Source organism: Solanum pennellii, chromosome 2, assembly GCF_001406875.1.
Source record: "Solanum pennellii chromosome 2, SPENNV200".
NCBI lineage: Eukaryota > Viridiplantae > Streptophyta > Magnoliopsida > Solanales > Solanaceae > Solanum > Solanum pennellii.
The window spans coordinates 37,904,395-37,923,127 of NC_028638.1; the positions used below are offsets into that span (position 1 = coordinate 37,904,395).

At 32.9% G+C, this 18,733-nt stretch overlaps 1 protein-coding gene across 5 annotated transcripts in view; it reads left to right on the plus strand.

Annotated features, from left to right (window-relative positions):
* The first annotated feature begins 6,585 nt into the window (after nt 1-6,585).
* Nucleotides 6,586-18,733, plus strand: part of LOC107011554 — a 28,845-nt gene continuing 16,697 nt past the window's right edge. For 2 of the 5 annotated variants that reach the window (XM_015211099.2, XM_015211102.2), the window contains exons 1-3: nt 6,639-7,242; nt 11,107-11,313; nt 14,666-14,728. In XM_015211099.2, the coding sequence (XP_015066585.1) occupies nt 11,176-11,313; nt 14,666-14,728 (201 nt within the window). In that variant the 5' untranslated portion in view covers nt 6,639-7,242; nt 11,107-11,175. Of the gene's footprint in view, nt 7,243-7,766; nt 8,968-11,106; nt 11,314-14,665; nt 14,729-18,733 lie in introns of those variants that run through there. The other 3 variants (XM_015211101.2, XM_015211100.2, XM_027914617.1) reach the window with 3 other exon arrangements.

The following is an 18,733-nucleotide window of genomic DNA, read 5'->3' on the forward strand; positions in this document are numbered from 1 at the left end:
TTTCTATTTTGAGTTGGCCGATGATACCTACTCAGTACCCGTGTTTTGTACTAACCCCTACTTGTAATTGTTTTTCTTTGTTATTTGTGGAGTGCAGCAAACGTGCCATTGTCTTCAACTCAACCGCAACTCTAGCCAGCCTTCATCACGTCAGATCTCAGGGTGAGCTAATGCTTCTAGCTTGGACCGGATCTTCTTCTTCATGTCTTGATGCCTTGAAGTTCCGGCATGGACTAGCTGTTTATTTATTTTAGCTTCCTAGATATTCTTAGATTTAGTAATTTTGAGGATAGATGTTCTTGTGGTGATGACTTCCAGATTTTGGGGATGATAAGTATTAAATTTTAGACATTATTAATTGATTCCGTTAATGAGTTTTAAGTCTTCCGCATTATATTCTGTTTTATTATGGTTGAAATGTTGGGGTTTAGATTGGTTGGTTCGCTCACATCGTAGGATAAGTGTGGGTGCCACTTGCGACCCGTTTTGGGTCGTGACACCCAAAGTTGAAGGGCATAAATGTGATTCGAAACCAAGTTAAAGGACATATTTATATATTATGCCAAATCAATTCTATTGTTAGTTGGGTAGCTAAATCTATCCTATTTTTCATGGTAGAGGGTAACAGAAATAAGGTGTATATGATGTGGGTTTGTGAAAACAAATCTAATAAGAATAATATTGGTAGAAATTGTGAAGTTTTATTATAGTGGAAGGCATGAAATTGGGTCAATTTAGGTAAGTAATGAAAATTTTAGCTAAATTATGTAAATTAATTTTATGAGTTGCATTAGAGTGTAGTTATCTCTATATTTTAAGTTATACATACACTAATATTATTGAGATTACATTCAAGTGTGTGATCTACTGAATAATGAAGTGAGTTGAGAATCATGAGATATTAAGTTTAAATTTCAGTAGAGATAAAAATATTACATAATTTCTTTTTTCATTTAATTAATGTGTGCGCAAGCTAACCCTAAACATTATAGTTATTTAAAAAATATGACAATAATATTACTGATCGGATTTAATTCAATCTTGTTGTTTAATCGAAGATAGATGTTTTCTTATGTCTTTTGCCTGAGAAAGATTAATATTTTATGATAAGTATTTAAGCATGTCACTCTAATATTGCAATCGCGAGGAAGGAATATGAGAAAACTATCACATATTTTCTCGAACTAAAATAGATAATGGTTGAGATTAGAGGTACATGACCGAATTGGTTCACGATTTTAAAATATCAAATCAAATTATTTATGTTGAATTTTTGAATTTATGAATCAAAACAAACTAATAAAACTTGAGTTTTTGAACCTTGGATTTTTCCGGGGGTTTTTCGTTTTTTTCTATAAAATACTCATATAAACATATAATTAACTTGTGCTCCAAATATTTCTTTAGTTCTAACAAAATATAACTATCTAACGAGTTTCTAAAAAAAATCACACAAAATATGAGATGCGTGATGACAAATATTCAACAAAAAATAACAATGAAATAGCATAAACTAAAATTACAAATTAATAAGTCATAATGAAACGATCATAATATAAAAGTACTAGGTTATTTGGATTGACTTAAAGTTGGTCAAATCTACTTTTAAGTCACTTTTTTGACAACTGGAAGTGTTTGACAAAAAATAAAAACAAGTCAAAAAAGTGTCTTAAAATAAGTTAGAAAGTATTTGACAAGGTTAAAAATAACTTAAAATATGTTTGAAATGACTTTAAATAAATTAAAAATCAAAAGTGGTTCTCCCTTTACTTTTTATTTTTTGACTTAGAAGTCATTTCAGTTTGACTTTTTATTTTTAACTTAATAGCTGCATTTTTTAAGTCAATCCAAAATAAGTCTAATAAGGATTGATTACATGATTAAACATTAAAGAAGGATTAAATTGAGGTTAAGTATTTTAAATGTCTAAATCGATATAAAACTAAAGAAGAAATATTAAAACATTATTGTCATTCTTAATGTTGAGTTAAATTATTTCTTTTTGTTAGCATTAATATTGATTTGATTTTGAATTGAGTTTTATTAGAGTTACTAATATTTATGAACTATAACTTTTATTAGACCATTCAAAATTCTAAATTTCAAAAAACTTAAAATAATATGTAAAAAGATAAGAATTATGTAAAAGTATAAGAAATGTTTAGAAATTATATCAATTTTTTTTTTTTTGGTTAAAGATAGTACACTGGAAAAACCGTAATAGGAGAATTAGGCATCGTTGGTATTTATTAATATTAAGACGCTTGAATCTAAATATAAAATGAATATTAAGATGTGCTTTAATATATAAATGTCTATCTCTAGATCAGAATAGTAAATAATTAATCATTTGTTTTATCTGAATATGCATGTGAAATTAAATACTATATGAAAAAAATATTATAAAAATCTCATTTCAACAAAATAATATTATCTTCTAATATAAAATAATACTTTGAATACTGATATTTAATTTTTAAAATTAACTATCTAATATGTAAATAAAAACTTAGTTGAAACAATGAAGTTCCAACTTCAATTTTTATTTTTAATATCTTCTTGAAAAGTAATGTTTATTTATCCTAAAGCTAAATCAGTAAAAAGAAAAACTTGCTAAAATTGCTATTTTATCTAAGAAAAAAATAAAAATAAGAAACAAATCAAAACAATGAAGTTATTATGCATAATTTCATTACTTTCTACAAGAAGTTCTTGAAAAGTATAAAAAATCTTAGATATTGTTGCTTATGAAAACTAAAAATGATTGGAAGGAGTGGGCGTACATGATTTGCTTTTTCCGTAACGGAAAGAAGTTAAAGATTAATTATTTTTGTCTTTTTCTTAACCAATTAAATTAATAGATTTTTGGGTCAATCTAATATCGAAGTGACCAAAATATTGATTATGTCCCGTATTTGAGTTTCATTCTACATTATTAGAAGGGGAAGTCTCCAACAAATGGTCGCCTCTAGCATATTCAATTGAGAAGAAACATATATAAAGTAGTAATATTTTTAATTAAAATTATATGAAAAATGAATGAAAAACGGTCAAATTAAAAGATTTTGCATAAAATTTAATTCAATTACGAAAAAGTTCACTAATATTCTTGGCATATCTAAGAATAATAATTAGGAAGGGACGGCTTATTTTTTGTGGGATATATCAATTAGTTTTCTGATAAATTCAAGTAGAAAGGTGAAAATTGTTTATTTTAAAATACTTGAAGAATGTTTTATGATAAGAATGATACTTCAAAGATTTAGTTTGAGTTTGAGATATAGTTTAAGGATGAGTTTGGTCAAAAACTCAAAATAATTAATCTCCAACTTCTTTCCGTTACGAAAAAGACAAATCATGTATGCTCACACCTTCCAATCATTTTTAGTTTCCATAAGCAATAGTTTCTAAGATTTTTTTTTATTTTTCAAGAACTTTTGGTAGAAAGTAATGAAATTATGCATAATAATTTTTGTTGATAGTCACGTTAACTGCTCATGTTTTCGTAAGATATCTTAGTTTTTTTGACAATACCTAACAAAAGGATGAAAGTTGTTCACTTACAAATACTTAAATGATGTTTTCTGCTAAAAATGATACTTTAAGGATGTAGTTTAAGTTTGGGGAATAATTAAAGGATGTTTTTTCTGCTAAAAATGATACCTTAAGGATGTAGTTTAAGTCTGGAGTATAGTTGAAGGATGTTTTGGGCCAAAAACTCCCATAGTAAACATTAATATGTATATTTCGCTATATACAAAAGAAAGCAGTTGTATAATTTGTTTCTGTTTTGGTATACATATTATAAAAATCAATTATATAATCTGTGTTTGTATTAGCGAAAAAGAGAAAAAGACAAAAGAAAACTGGATAGAGAAAGATCGTATTTGTATGATCATAAGTGTATAGAACAAAAATATATACATTTGTATTTGTATATACAATTTCTCTCGCTCTATATAAACACAAACGCAATGTATACATTTGTGTTTGTATAAAGTGAGAGAGGCGAGTGAGAGTGGCGAGCGAGATCTGAAAGAGGGGAACGAAAATATATGTATATATACAATTTTCTTTCGCTTTATACAAAGACAAAAACATTTTGTACATTTGTGTTTGTATAAAAACGAGAGAGGCGAGGGAGAGTGCCAATGAAAACGAGAGTAGCGAGCGAAATTCACCAGAAGATAAGCGACATGGCAACATTTTGCTATGGGGTACAATTAAATCAAAATATGTTTATATCATTAAATTTAAATTAATAGTTTGCTATTATATACAATTTTTCATATTAAATAATGTCAAGCTTTTCCTACAAATCTAATTTTTTAATATTTCTGATTTTGCTAATCTGATTATAAGAAACTGAATAATTAAATTTCAGACCTAAAAAGACAAATATATTTAATGAGTTGAAAATGAATGATTAAGATCTAGGCCTACCATTAAATGCAAAGAAACAAGGCCTTAAAAAAACTTATTAGTACTTAACTCATACTAATATTTAGGAATCATTAGTTTGAGTCTAGTTCATTTGAAATCTATGTTATATTATTAATTAGTAAATAGTTTGTGCCTTGTGGGGAAAAGATCTTTTGTATTAATTAGGTTAACTCTTTTTTATGAAAAAAGTATTTTGAACTTTTATAGATTGAAAAGGATTTTTCTACAACAATACAATAACATTCATAATGTAGTTTTTAAAGGAAATTTTATTTAGGAAAAATATATTCTCTCAATATTTTTTTTAAAAAATATATATTTATATTTAAGTCAATTGATCGATTCAGTTTAATATATTATGAGTTCTTATTTATTTATTTATTATTACTTATTTTTGTTATCGTCATTCAAAGTTTCTTTGCCAACTTCTACATGACCCAACATCATGCTCATTCATAATGTGAGTTTAATGAAATTTAAATTTACTGGATGATTCAACTCACGTGAACATCGATATATTTCTTTTTGGGATTCATAAGAGATTAATATGAGGGTATTAAAAGGGGAAAAAAGGTGAGCAAAAGACCACTGTGTAACTTTTACGAAATTCATTTTACATTATCAAGTTATTGCCCAATCTGTAAAAGTAGATTGCTAATTAAAACAAATTTCCCCATATCATAGATATATTTCTTTTCATTTTCTTTTTATTATTAGGTGTGTAATTTTACAAGTTAGTATTCATTTGCTGTAATTAATAAAAAATACATAGAGCTGGATGCAATCAATAGCTTTCGAAAAATATTATTTTTCGGTCATCGAAGCATCCACAGCTCCTATGTTTATACTCCTTCTGTTCCTATTTAGTTTTTATAAAAGACACACATATTAAGATAGTAATAATTAACATAGTGAAGTTACAATTCTATCCTTATTAAATATGATTTCAAAAAGGATGAATTAAAATTTATAAATTTTCAAGAAGTTTAAAAGAGCGTATAATAGGAATTTTTTTTTGTTCTTTCTTAGTTTGTCAAAATGGACAAGTAAATAAGGATATCTAAAAGAGAAAACATGGACAAGTAAATAGAGACGGAGGAAGTATATTAATTACTAATAAGTACTGGTGTAGGATGTAATTGTAAGGTGTGTGAGTTTTCTAACTGCAATGTCACGAAATGTTTATTTAGACACAACTAAAATATAAAAAATAAATAAATAACTGATAGTTAAGGTATATTTTTGACAAACATTTGGTGATAGTTTATATAGATAACACACACACACGTAATAATTCATGTAAGAAATTCAAAAAATTATTTTGATTTTTAGGTGTCTTCATGACTCTTAAGTCTAAACTATCCCCAAATGTTTGTTGAAACACACCACGGATATCAATTGTTTGAAAATTCAAATAGAAAAAGTGAACAATTGATAGTTAAAATGTGTGTCGACAAATATTTTGTAGCAGTATATGAAACTTGAAAAATTGAAATGATATAGCTGTATTTGTTATTCTTAACTCTAATTTGATATCGCTAGCTTAGTTTACGTGCTGTGTTAATGTGTGTATCACGTTAACATTTTGTTTGAATGGTTATTACATTATTGTTTCATAATGTATTGTATTGCATCGTATCGTACTGTCTTGTTCTAATGAATACAATGTTTGGATAAATTGTATCATTCTCCATCATTATATAAGATCATATATCCACTGAATGATAATCCTACAAGAAAGTAGCGTACGAGGTAAAATTATCATGAAAAGTTAGAAAAAAATAAAATATAATTATTAAATAATAAGTAAAAATAAAATAAGAAGAAAATATTAAGATAACAACGCAATAAAATCAAATTGATTGTTAGATAAAATTAATATTTTCACAGTTACCTAATAATAGATTTCAACGATACATAAAATAAAAACAAATTAAATTTATAAAAGAAAAAGTAAATAAACCTACGTGAAAAATAGGGTACAGATAGAATTACTATAAAAAAAACAAAGTATAATTATTAAATAATAAGAACAGACACAATAAAAGAAAAAATACACTAACAATGCGATTATACTAAATGAATTGTTACATATAAAATAGATATTTTCGTCGTTACCAAAAACAATACAATGGAAAACAAAGGTGCATTTCTTTTATGATATTATGCTACGTAATTTCCTTTTTATTTCTCAAGTCATTCCAATTACAATTAGGGGGTCAATGGTTACTTAGAAAAAACCCGACTAAACCTAACCTGCCCTTCTTCTTCTTTTTCTTCTTCAATTTTCTGAAATTCTGAAAAGGAAGACCTAAAAATTTAGATAGACAGATAGAAGAGAGCGATAGAGAGATCGGAGAAAGAAGAAAACTATGGAAACTTAGCAATTTCCTGTACTTTGTGGGATAGAGATAGATACAGAGAGCACGGATAGGAGAGAGACACAGAGCTCACGTGCTCGCCGGAGTTTGACGACGGCACTACTGTTGCTCTACGACGGTTTATCCATTAAAGCCGGTGAACTCTCTACCTGGAAATCGAAAGACTAACCTCAAATCCACCATCTCTCTCAATCTCCAAAATATCCCCTCCTGTGCCTCACAGACCATCGTTTGTCATTGATTAATCTATTTCATTGACAAATAAAACAGTTGGATTATTCTAGATCCGCGAGATTTTTCAGTCAGAACAAGTGCGGTTTCGTTAAAAAAAAAAAATTCAGAATCTTGTCGAGTTCATTGGGAACATTAAGGCTCCATTGGAGGTCTCTGTTTACGGCTCAAAAATTTATTTTGCGAGGTTCATTTCTTTCTATTACAGCTTGTTTTGGCGTTGATTTTTATTCTTATGTGTTAAATGCATTTTTTTTTGCGATTTATTTGTTATACTTGTTTGAGGTTGATTAAGTTGAATGTTTCAAATTAGTTCTGTTTTTGATACCACTTGCTTCTATACTTAGGAATGTGCAAAAGTGAGCTATCGAGACTTGATCCTGGGTTTTGATTTTGGACTAAAAATTAATTGGAATCCATGCTAATCAATTAAAAGACTGCATAATTTTGTTATTTCTTTACTGTTAATGAGCTAACATAGAAGTTAAGTTTATCTAGAATTTAGAAATATAATGGTTTTAAGACTTGAAGATTTTAGAAGCTATAAAAGCTAACGTTGGAGGTCTTATTGAGCTTTTGGTGTCTAGTTCATTTCATAATAATCTTCTTTGAGAAAATTCAATGAGCATGTTTAGCAATTGAGCAGATTACATGTTAAATAAGTTTGAGTAAATAATTGTGTTTTTACACATTGGATATTTAAATTATCTTTGTAATTATTCTCGTTGAATGTTTAATTATGGGCAATCGTGAAATATTGGATTGCTGCCGGGGGCTTTATTTTCGAAGTATGAAATGACGAAGGCCCCATTGATTGTGAGAGAGCAAGATGAGTTGCGGATTGATCCAAGGCTCGTTTTGAATAATAAGAAAGAGTGAAATAATGGATAAGTTTAGTTGTCTCGAATTACAAGAGATGAACAAATGCCTCAAACGCTAGATGACCATTGGGCACATTTTAAAATGTTTGTTTCGATTAAGAATTCTGTTACATATCTTTCATGGGATACTTAAAACGACACATCTTGGCCAAAATTGTTCTAATAATTAACTATTACCAAGACGTGTAGACAAAACTAATTAGGTGGGATGCACTCGAGCAAAGAAAACAATTATGCTTCTAACTCGGTGTATGTCAAGACCACGCATGTGGTTACGCATTTACGCTAAGACCAATTAAAGTTCAACAATAAAAGTTTGAGCACATCATGGCTTGTCACACAATTTATCCAAAATTTGTGTAAGCTAAACATAAGTTGATAAAAACGAAAGTGCTAAAATCACAAGACTCGGGGATGTCTCATACCTTCCTCCAGGTCAACAAAATTCCGTATTTGGTCTTTTGGGTTCGCAGTACAAAAATAATGAGTCATTTTCTTTTTGATGAGGGATTCAGGGTTTCAAAAATAATTGATTCAGGGAACACCATAACTTAGTTTCAAGTGACGATTTTGTGGAATAGAAATCTCTATTCAAAACCGTCACTTCAATGCCTGTGGTTTCTTAAGGGTTTTTCTTTGTTTCGTGGGTTTGGTGGTCTCGTCTCTACTGAAGGCCACTCAGCTCCCAGGAACTTTTTAACATCGTCAGCTCTTTTTTTTTTAGTCGTCAAGCAGCTAAGAGATCTATCTTATTCTTAAGCAAAAAGGGTTTCAACTCCTTGTGCTTATAGGGCTGGTTCAGCCCTCTTATATTCCAAAAACAGAAGGCTCTGAGGGCTGCTCAGGACCCTTTTATTCTGCATACTCATCCACAAACACCAGTAAACTGAGGTCAGGTCAGTATGTTCATCAGCCGTGAAGGTTATCTCACCCTGGAGTCTCAGCTGCCATTTGTCCTTGCTTCTGTCTTGTATCTGTGCTCAGGAACTTATCCCGTAATATAGCTTGTGAATCAGAAGGCTTTGCCAGAGGTATGATTGTCTCTGGCTGACTAATGACTATAGTTTTACTTGCCACTGAGTAGGTGCCTGTTTCTTCCTCTTGTGTTTTGTAAACTACTTTGGCAGGTGGAGCTTTAGTGATCAGACGGCAATACTCAGTTTCATGACCTATGATCATATACTCATTGCAATATTTAGTCCACCAGTCATAGTCCACCTCTTATTCTCTATTAGTTCCATTAGGCTCCTCAATAAACATTACTTCAGGCAGGGGTTGGGTCACATTCAAATTAATCAGTATTTGAGCATATGAGATCCTTCCTTCTTCAGCAGTCAATTTATCAGTACACACTGGTTTCTGTTTCCCCAAATAGTGTGCAATTCTACTTAGGCTTTCAGTTGACTAGTAATGAATTTGTAGGTTGGGGAAGGTAACCCACAATGACATTTGTCGAATTGACTCCTTACCCATATCCATATCCATATGATAGTTGTGATTTGACTGTTTAAGAACTATCGGCCGAGAATCAAAAGTGTAAGGGCCATTTTAAAGGACCTTTTGTTTATCATGTTCATCCTCGAACCTGAATATGTAGTGTCCTTCGTCTTAGCGACCCTAGGTGCTGTGACAAGATTCCAGATAGCATACACAAATTTGAGCATTTCTGTAATTGGGGTGTTCTTCCCTACTACATACCCTATCATTACACTGTCCCACTTCCTAGTTTGTTGTTCCGATGCTTCTGGATTTAGCTTTCTGACCTTAACCTACTCTTTTAAAACTGGAGGAAGTAGCTGAGTTATTTATCTTTGTTTGGATCTCGATTGGCAGTAGCAAACACTGTAGGTATGCTCCACATAGAAAAGGTGAGTTACCCTGCCACCTGTACACCGCCTTCTTGAGCTGAGTCTGGTGTTGTAACCACTGGAAGCTTCATTTTCAACTATAATCCCTTCGTCGGAGCTTGATGTGCCTTAGATCCACTACTAACACCTTCCACTCATTGAGAGAGTTGGATGGGTGGTAGTGGTTTATTAACCCCATTCTCCGGTGTAACCATCTTCTGTGTATCTGCTGGTGTTGCTGCCGTTGGGCCAGTTGTGGCGTTGTGCAGCCTTAGCTGGAATATTGCATTTTGCCAGTGGAAAAGTATGTTGACGGGCCATAGGTGTAGTTGCGCTTATGGAGCCTCTTCGGCCTGGGAGAGCTTGCCACTGTTTCATAGAAGATTCATATACATCCATATTGTGATAGTAAAGAGAAATTTGTTGATACCTAATGCTTTTTTGAAATAGTTGTATTGTGTATGTGTTGTTTTACTATAATCAATTTATAATATAGCTAGTCATATTATATTAAAGCGAATGGAATCAGATAGTTGATTTCCTAGGCTTACTTTAATTAGCTATTTATGTAAGCACACTTTTGGAGGTTGCCAGCACACCCTTAATGCTGAAGAATACATATTACCAGTTTCACAAAAAAGAAATGATACTGAACCAAACTGATAAGAACCAAACCAATGTTTTTTTTAAAAAAAAATTTAGTTTGGTTATAAGTTTTTTAAACCCGATTAAATTAATTTGATTTTGGTCTAATCAAAAGCCGAACCATTAACACCCCCATCTGTAGTATTCTCACGAAAAAAGAAAGAAAAAATACTAACAAAATGATTTAAAGATAATAAAGAAAAACCAAATGCAGCTAGACGGAAATTCTGAGTTAACTTTGTTTCAGGCAAGAAGCCAAAAGAAACAAAGAAGACAGAAAGGGGGGTAAAGACAGATAAATACCACATGCCTCCACACCCTCACTAGACTAACCCTCACCCACCAAACAACCAATTTAAAGTCATCTTCTTCTTTCCTGTATCTATTTACATGTTCTGCTTTTAATCAGCTTTATTTTCCCCTACTTCTCATGTCTATATTGATGTATTCAATAGGGAACTGAGGTAATATTCCTTATTCTAAAGGTTCTTTTTATTATGTTATTTATTCATATGGCTATTGGAGTTTTGTTTCATTTCTGTTGTTTTCTTTGATTTTGGTTTTGTGTTGTTTAAATTATGGGGAAATACATGTGTCAAAATTGTGTCTATCATGGTTTATTTATGCCATTTTCTGATAGAGATTGGGTTTTTACGCCTCTTTTGAATTTTCTTGTAGTAAAGAAGACAATTGTTGGACGGTTGAAGGCAGAGGGCTGAGGGAGTACAGAGAGAGAGAGAGAGGGAGATGGAAAATGGAGGGGATAGTTTGGTGCCTAAACTTGCGGGATGGAATTTGAATGATTCAAATAATCCCAAGAACAATGATGGGTTGTTTCAGGTTCTGAAAGCAGTCGAAGCCGCTGAAGCCACCATTAAGCAACAGGTTTGCTAATCCCCCCCACCCCCACCCTCACCCCCACCCCCACACGTGAATGTCTTGTTCATAGACCGGTTGTAGTGACTGTTGATCAATCTATTGGGAACAGTTTCTATTTTTGTTTCATATGTTCACAGAATGGTTTCACTAACTGTGGTGATGAGTCTACTTTCTTTTTGTTGTTTCAATATAGAAGCCATGTAAACTGCAAATGGACTTCAATCATTCCAATAGGATCAATGTTGAATGTCTCTTGCTCATATTTTAAATAAAACTGTTGCTCTAAATTACTCTAGGCCTTCCTTTTAACAAGCTATGCCATGTTTGCACAAACTGAGTTGCAAAAGGTAGTCTAGAGATAGATAAATGATACATCAGTCACTGGCCGGCCAACAGTCAAAGGTTGCATATAGGCCTTTTCTGCAAAGATAGTTAAATAGAAGCTATGTAAACTGCAAATGGACTTCAATCATTCCAATAGGATCAATGTTGAATGTCTCTTGGTTATATGTTAGATAAAACTGTTGCCCTGGACCTATATCTTTATCCCATCCAAGATGGATAACTCTAGGCCTCCCTTTTAACAAGCTATGCCATGTTGTGCTAACTGAATTGCAAAAAGTAGTCTAGAGATAGATAAATGATAACATCAGTCACTGTCCGGTCCAACAGTCAAAGAATAATTGCATATAGGCCTTTACTTTCACCAGCAAAGCCAGCTCAAATTGCATCAAAGTAGAACCATTGGGTTTCAAGTAGCAGTCTTTTTATCGACTGAAATAGGAAAAAGTTGAAATGAAAGAAGGTATGAGAACTAATATCTTCTTTACCTGTTTGAGTTGCTCCTTCTCTTGTTGGCAACATGAATACATTTTTAATGACTGGAATAGCCAAAGGTTCTCTCAGGAACCGGAAGTCTAGAATCAGTCTTCCTTAGTTGCATTTATTTACAACAATCTTTCTTAAGTATAAAAAATACCATGGTTGTGTCGAGCAGTGCATCATTATAGTTGTAATGATTGTTTTTTGGTTTCTGGTCTTGCTCAAGGTAGGCCTCTTAGTAGGTGTTTGTTCATAGGATTTGAGACCCCAATTTCAAATTTTGATTTGAAATCAGCATTTATTATGAAATCTGCACCAAATTTTAAATTCAACTTCAAATTTCAAATTCTCCAAAAAAAAAAAGGGGTAGAACTTCAAATTTTAAATATTGATTTTAATTTTTATTAAATGTAAAACTTTACCAGTAAGTTTATATTTTGTAAAAAAAAAGATTCATGTCGACGTGGATAGACTGTCCGTACCATGTGGAATAGTTATATTAAAGAACAACTAGTTACTATTATTTGTGATTTTTTGGACTAGTGAATCTTGTAGTTATATTTGTATTTGAAAGCTTGTAATAGTATATAATCATAAACATTTATTTATTAAGGGAACATAGAGATATGCGATCTATTTAGTGTCTTAGGATATTTCGCTACCCTGTTTATGTACTATGTTTGATCATTTGATAAGATTGTATAAGAGCTGAGGAAGTTTTGGTTTCACGAAGGGGTTTCAATTAGTGAGGGCATAAATATCGGAAAACCGAAAAACCAAATTGAACCAAATTAATTCGGTATTTCGGTTTGGTTTCGGTGTTCTTTTTTTTTTTGAAATTTGGTTTTTTGGGTTCGATATTTGGAGTAAGGGTCAAATCAAGTGCACCGGAAAACCGAAAATTTTATTAACTAAATTTAAATTTACATTTTAATTTTATTAATTATATATATTAAATTTTAACCCCAAAAACATATTAATTTTTTGATCCACCCATGACCCAATTTCAAAACAAAAGAAAACTTTGGAGCAAGCGGCAGCAAGCAGCAGCCATCACTCATCAGGTGGCTTTGCAATGCTGCACAGCTGATTATTTTCAGTTTATTTTTAATTTGCACCGAAAAACCTATTTAAAAACACCAAACCGAAATATAATGGTTTGTTATTTGGTTCACACTTTTTCAAAACCAAACACCGAACCAAAATTTGATAAAACCGAACCGAAGAACCAAATGCCCACCCCCAGTTTCAATGGTTATGGAAACATACAACTTTTTATTTGAAATTGGTGACTATGTAAATATTTTTTTTTTGGACAACGACTATTGTAAATATTTATATAAGTGGACAAAACAGTACATGAGTTTTACTGAAACCATATGTACAAATGTAATCCTATAGCTGTACTGATGTACGTTTATGTCGAGTCTATAACATCAATGATAGTAGCAGTAGATATCATATGAATTTATTTGCTTACAACAAAAACATAATAGCAACAGACAATTCAATTGGGAGATGGAAAAAATACAAGGTTTGGTTGATCTATTATATAGGCAAAATGCACCATATTACATTTCTGATTTGTCGAGATGGCGTGAAAGTAGGAATTACATATTTTAGTCTGTTGAGAATAGAATTTAGTAATAGAAGTATGCTCGAGATGATCACACTCTTCAACATGGTATTAGAGTAGATGTTTGAGTTCGAAAAGAATTTTCACGTGTTTGACCTATGAAAAGAATTAGCCCTCCTCGTGTGGGGGCGTGTTGACAATACAATTAATAATAAAAGTGGGCTCTCTTCAACAACTTAAACTTAAACTTTTAGATGAGATGATCAGACATTTCAATACCGTCAAATCATATTATCATTGCCTGCTAGTGAGAGGAGAATCAGATTTGCTTACCAGTCTATTTGATTCCTAAGGCGCCTAGGAAGGTTTGTTTCTTCACGTGGTTGGCTTCAAGGGGAATGATCTTGACAACAGTGAGCTTAAGGAAGGGGAGGACTATGTTAGATGGTGCTACATGTGTATAGTGTAGATGTTTGGGAGATGATCATCTCTTGTTGCATTGCCACCTCGCTACATTGTTATGGTCGCTGGTCCTAAATTGGTTTGGGATAATATGAGTGGTGCTCGTGCTGTGTAATATTGAAGGAGGTGTTGTATGGTTAGGCCTTCGGGAGGAGGAAGAGAAGACGGCAGTTTGGATGTTGCTCCATCAACCATTATGTGGGTTCTTTGGAGAGAGTAACATGAGAGCATCTGAAGAAGTTGCTTGATTCTTTTTAGTTGCAAAATACTCTCTTATTTCTAAATTCTTTTTGGTGCACCTATGAGGTGCTACATGAACAGAGGATTGGTGCTCTTGTGTAGAGAACCTTATTTTGTTGTAGGTTCTCTGCTTTTCAGTATACCACTTGTCTTGTATGTGATTTTTCCATCATTTATAAAATAATTTACCTTATAAAATATGAAAAAAGAAGAAGAAGAGATTGTCTTCTGATCCTATATGTATATTTTCTTTAACAGGTTGATGAGAATAATCGATTAAGAACAGAACTTCAAAAGAAGATTCTAGAAGTTGAAAAATATGTAAGTAAAATTCATATCGGTTGTTACCTCATAGTCCAAATTTGTCTTCTACTTTACATCTTATGGTTCCGGAGCATTGTACATTCTGAATATCATTGTTTTGACCATCTATTATCTTCTTTTGCCCTTTTGCTTGTAGCCTTCACCAGAACCCATTTTTTTGTTTGTTACTGCTAATGCAAATAATTTCTTTTGTATCACTTCCACATTATTATATATGTAGATATGATGGTTGGCAAAGATATGCCCTTTTCTGGACTGCACATGTTTGATGACATTATCTATGTTCCACACCTATATTTGATCGTAGGGGGATAACGACTGATATAAAGTCGCCAGCTTGCCAGCTATTGCTAGCAACTCTGTACTTTTACTTTTAAGGTAGCAGTTCATTAGGTGGACCATCTAGCTTCACTCTAGGTTGAATAATTCTTCAACTATGAAAATGCAGAAGGTAGTATGATTATACAGTCAGGCATAGATGGTTGTACCAACAATTCGGAGACTATAAATTTAAGCTCGTGACCAGATTTTTTTTTGAAACAGGAAACTTTGTATATTTCTACAACATTACATAGGCAGTGCTGAACCATATTTACAATAAGATCATCAAATCCAGCTATCTGATCCTAAACTGAGTCTAGTACATCAATTAGTGAGATAGTTTCATTGGAGTAAGATTGATTACACCAACAACATTGTAGCAATTAAGCTTGACTTTTTGCAAGACTGTTTTCTATACTATCAAAAGATCTGGAATTCCTCTCCTTCCATATCAAAAGCTCTCTGCTCTTAGACTGCATTCCAGCTTCTTCCCAACTCTGAATGGCTTCAACGCTCAACTTGCTTGAGATTGAGGCATAGTGGTAGTGATATTGTAAAATTGATGTTAATAGCACATTTTGTGTGTCGATTAGTTCACATAACTAATCAGTACTTGCAAGTAAATCTTGAGGAAACCACTCTTCTTGAACTATTGGAATGTCAATTGTCAATTTGTTTCTCATAAGTTTTCCAGCATTACTTAGGCCACTGCCAATAGCTCCAAGGCCAGTTCCAATTATCGCTATACCGGCACCTAACCTGGTTGCAACAAGCATTGCTCCTGTCCCAATCCAAGTTCCATACGTGACCTTAACCAACCATTCTGAAATCTTCTTATTTGGTTCAACGTGGCATTTTACTAAAATATAAGCATTCCTCCCCATTAATTATGGGTAGCCACATCAGTATTGAAAGTTTTTTCGTTGGATTAAAATCACACATGGAAGTTTGTTAGGTTTTAGGTCATAACTGAGCCAATAAACGAAACGGATTGGATATTTATGTTACCAAAACCAAACGTAGGGTATAGTATTCCTATTTTCAATAATTGAGGGTAAGTTTGATCTTTTTCCTTGTTAATATGTAACTACCATGCATTAAAGTACATGCTGCTAGTCCATATTAATTTGTTTAAGGTTGTGTAAGTAGCATTCATTAGACTAATTTTGTTGACTTGGATAATTACCACATAAAAAGTATGGTGACAAAAAAGATCCAGTGAAGTGAAAAGAAAAGAAACGGAAGATGTTCTGAAGATAGATCCAATTCCATCCACAAAGTTAAATGGAATTGTATAGTATCTCTACTTTTTTGGTGTGAACAGCTTTGTATAGATGATATAGACCAGATTATAGATTCGATAGGGAATCTGTAATTATTCCTTTTTGGAGGTAGCCAACATACCCTTAATGCTGAAGAATTTAACCTTACCAGTTTCAAAAAAAAAAAAGTAGTCATATATTTCCTTAAAACTAAAGCAGATAATGGTTAAGACTAAATGGATGTAGTGTTTCAGTATCTTTTTTCAGTTTTTTTTTTAAAACTGGTAACTTTGTATTCCTCAGCAATTAGGGCTATGCTGGACGCCTCCAGAAGTGTTACAAACCTCCTATAAAATCCACTAGTTGGATTTCTTCTTCTATTTTCATTTCTTTACACCAAAAACCTAAAGAGGTAATTAATTTCCACTTAATCTTCTCTACAGTGCATTCTTTCCCTACAAAAATTCTCTAATTTCTCTCCTTCCAAATGATCCACCAGATACAAGCAGGTACTGTTCTCCACCACCTCCTCTACCTCTTACTACCTCCCTTCTGACCCAACAACTTAGTAGGTCTGTTGTGTGTTCTTGCATAATCCAAATTTAGCTAGGCTAAATTGGTGAATAGAGACCACACTTGTGTTGTTACTTTGCAGTGGAGAAACAGATGATTGTTGTTTTCTAGAGCCTCTTTACAAAGATAACATCTTGAGACAGTAATTTTCCCCTCTTTTGAAGTTTATCATGTGTCAGGCGAGCCCCCCTAGTTACCAACCAAGTGAAACACTTCACCTTAGTAGGGGCTACACTCTTCCATATAACACTCTATGGCCCTGATTTCGTCCCCGCAATTGTGGCTAGATCCCTTTTATACATTTTGTTCACATAGAATTGACCATCAATATGTTACCTCCATAACAATTTATCCTTTTCCAGATTTGTGCCAGGAAAATCTCTAATCAAAGCCAAGCATATTCGATACCTACTCTTTTTCCCAATCTTTAAGAAATCTCCTAAAGAGCTAATTCCATCCTTGTGGAGACCAAACCTCTTGTATTTTGCTGTCAGGATTCAGGCAAATGGAAAGCACCCGGGGAATAAATTTTCCAAGGACCCTTGACCAATCCAGTCTTCCTTCCAAAACAAAGTCTTATTCCCTCGACCAACCTTTATCCTTACATTGTCTCTGAAAGCCAGCCGTAGGTTTCTTATAGTCCTCCATACTCCCACACCATATATTCATGGCACTTCCTCTGAACACCATTGATCTTCCTGACCGTAATTGTGTTGAATGAGTTCCTTCCATAGAGCTTGATCTTCCAAATTGTATCTCCACAACCATTTGGTAAGTAAGTTGTTTTTGTGTATCTTTAGGTTTCTTACTCCCAAACCCCATATCTTTTGCTCTGTTGAACCACCATCCATTCAACTAAGTTGTAGCTCTTCTCAATCTTGTTACCTTGCCAAAGGAAGTTTCTCCTCAATGAGTCTATAGCTTTGACTACCTTGTCGGGAATGGGAAAAAGTGACATCACATATGTTGGCAGAGAGTCTAAAACATAATTAATCTAAGTGACTCTTCCCCAAGGGATAGATATCGGGATCTCCAAAGTGCCAATCTCCTCTCTGATTTTTCTAGTATACCATCCCAGATGCTAACTGCTTTTTGCTTAGCACCCAATGGCAGACCTAGATAAACCGTAGGCAACCTCTCTATCTTGCACTTCAATATATTGGCCAAAGCTTGAATGTGTTGGACCTCTTTAATAGGAAATGCTACTTTTTCTCCAGTTCACCTCAAGGCCAGAGCATGCCTAAAACATTACCAGAATAATTCTGATGTGACAGAGCTGTTCCTGCTCTGCTTCACAAAAAATTATTGTGTCATCCGCATACAATAAATGAGTCATATCCACCACCTCATTGACCCTGTTTTTGATTCTGAAACCCCTAATCAAGTTGTTTAGAGAAGCTCTCCTCATCAAGCTGTCCAACCCTTCCATAGCCTTCCATAGCAATGATAAACAGGAAAGGGGACAAAGGGTTTCCTTGTCTAAGACCTCTTTCAGCAGGAAAAAAACATACACGTTCTCCATTTACTAAAATGGAGAACCTGGTGGTTTTAATACAGAACTCAATCCACTTGAGCCATGTAGGGCCAAAACCCATTTGTCTGGCCAAAACCCATTTGTCTTGGAGTGTTCATCAGGAAGTCCCAATTAAGATGGTCATAGGCTTTTTCAATATCCAGTTTGCACATTACCCCTGGCACATCTCCTCTAATCCTAGTACCAATACATTCACTAGCAATTAAAACAACATCCATTTTTGTCTCCCTTTAATGAAATCCATTTGATTTTTGTTGACTAGCTTGTCTATCACCTTCTTCAGCCTTTCTGCCAACACTTCGGCAATTATTT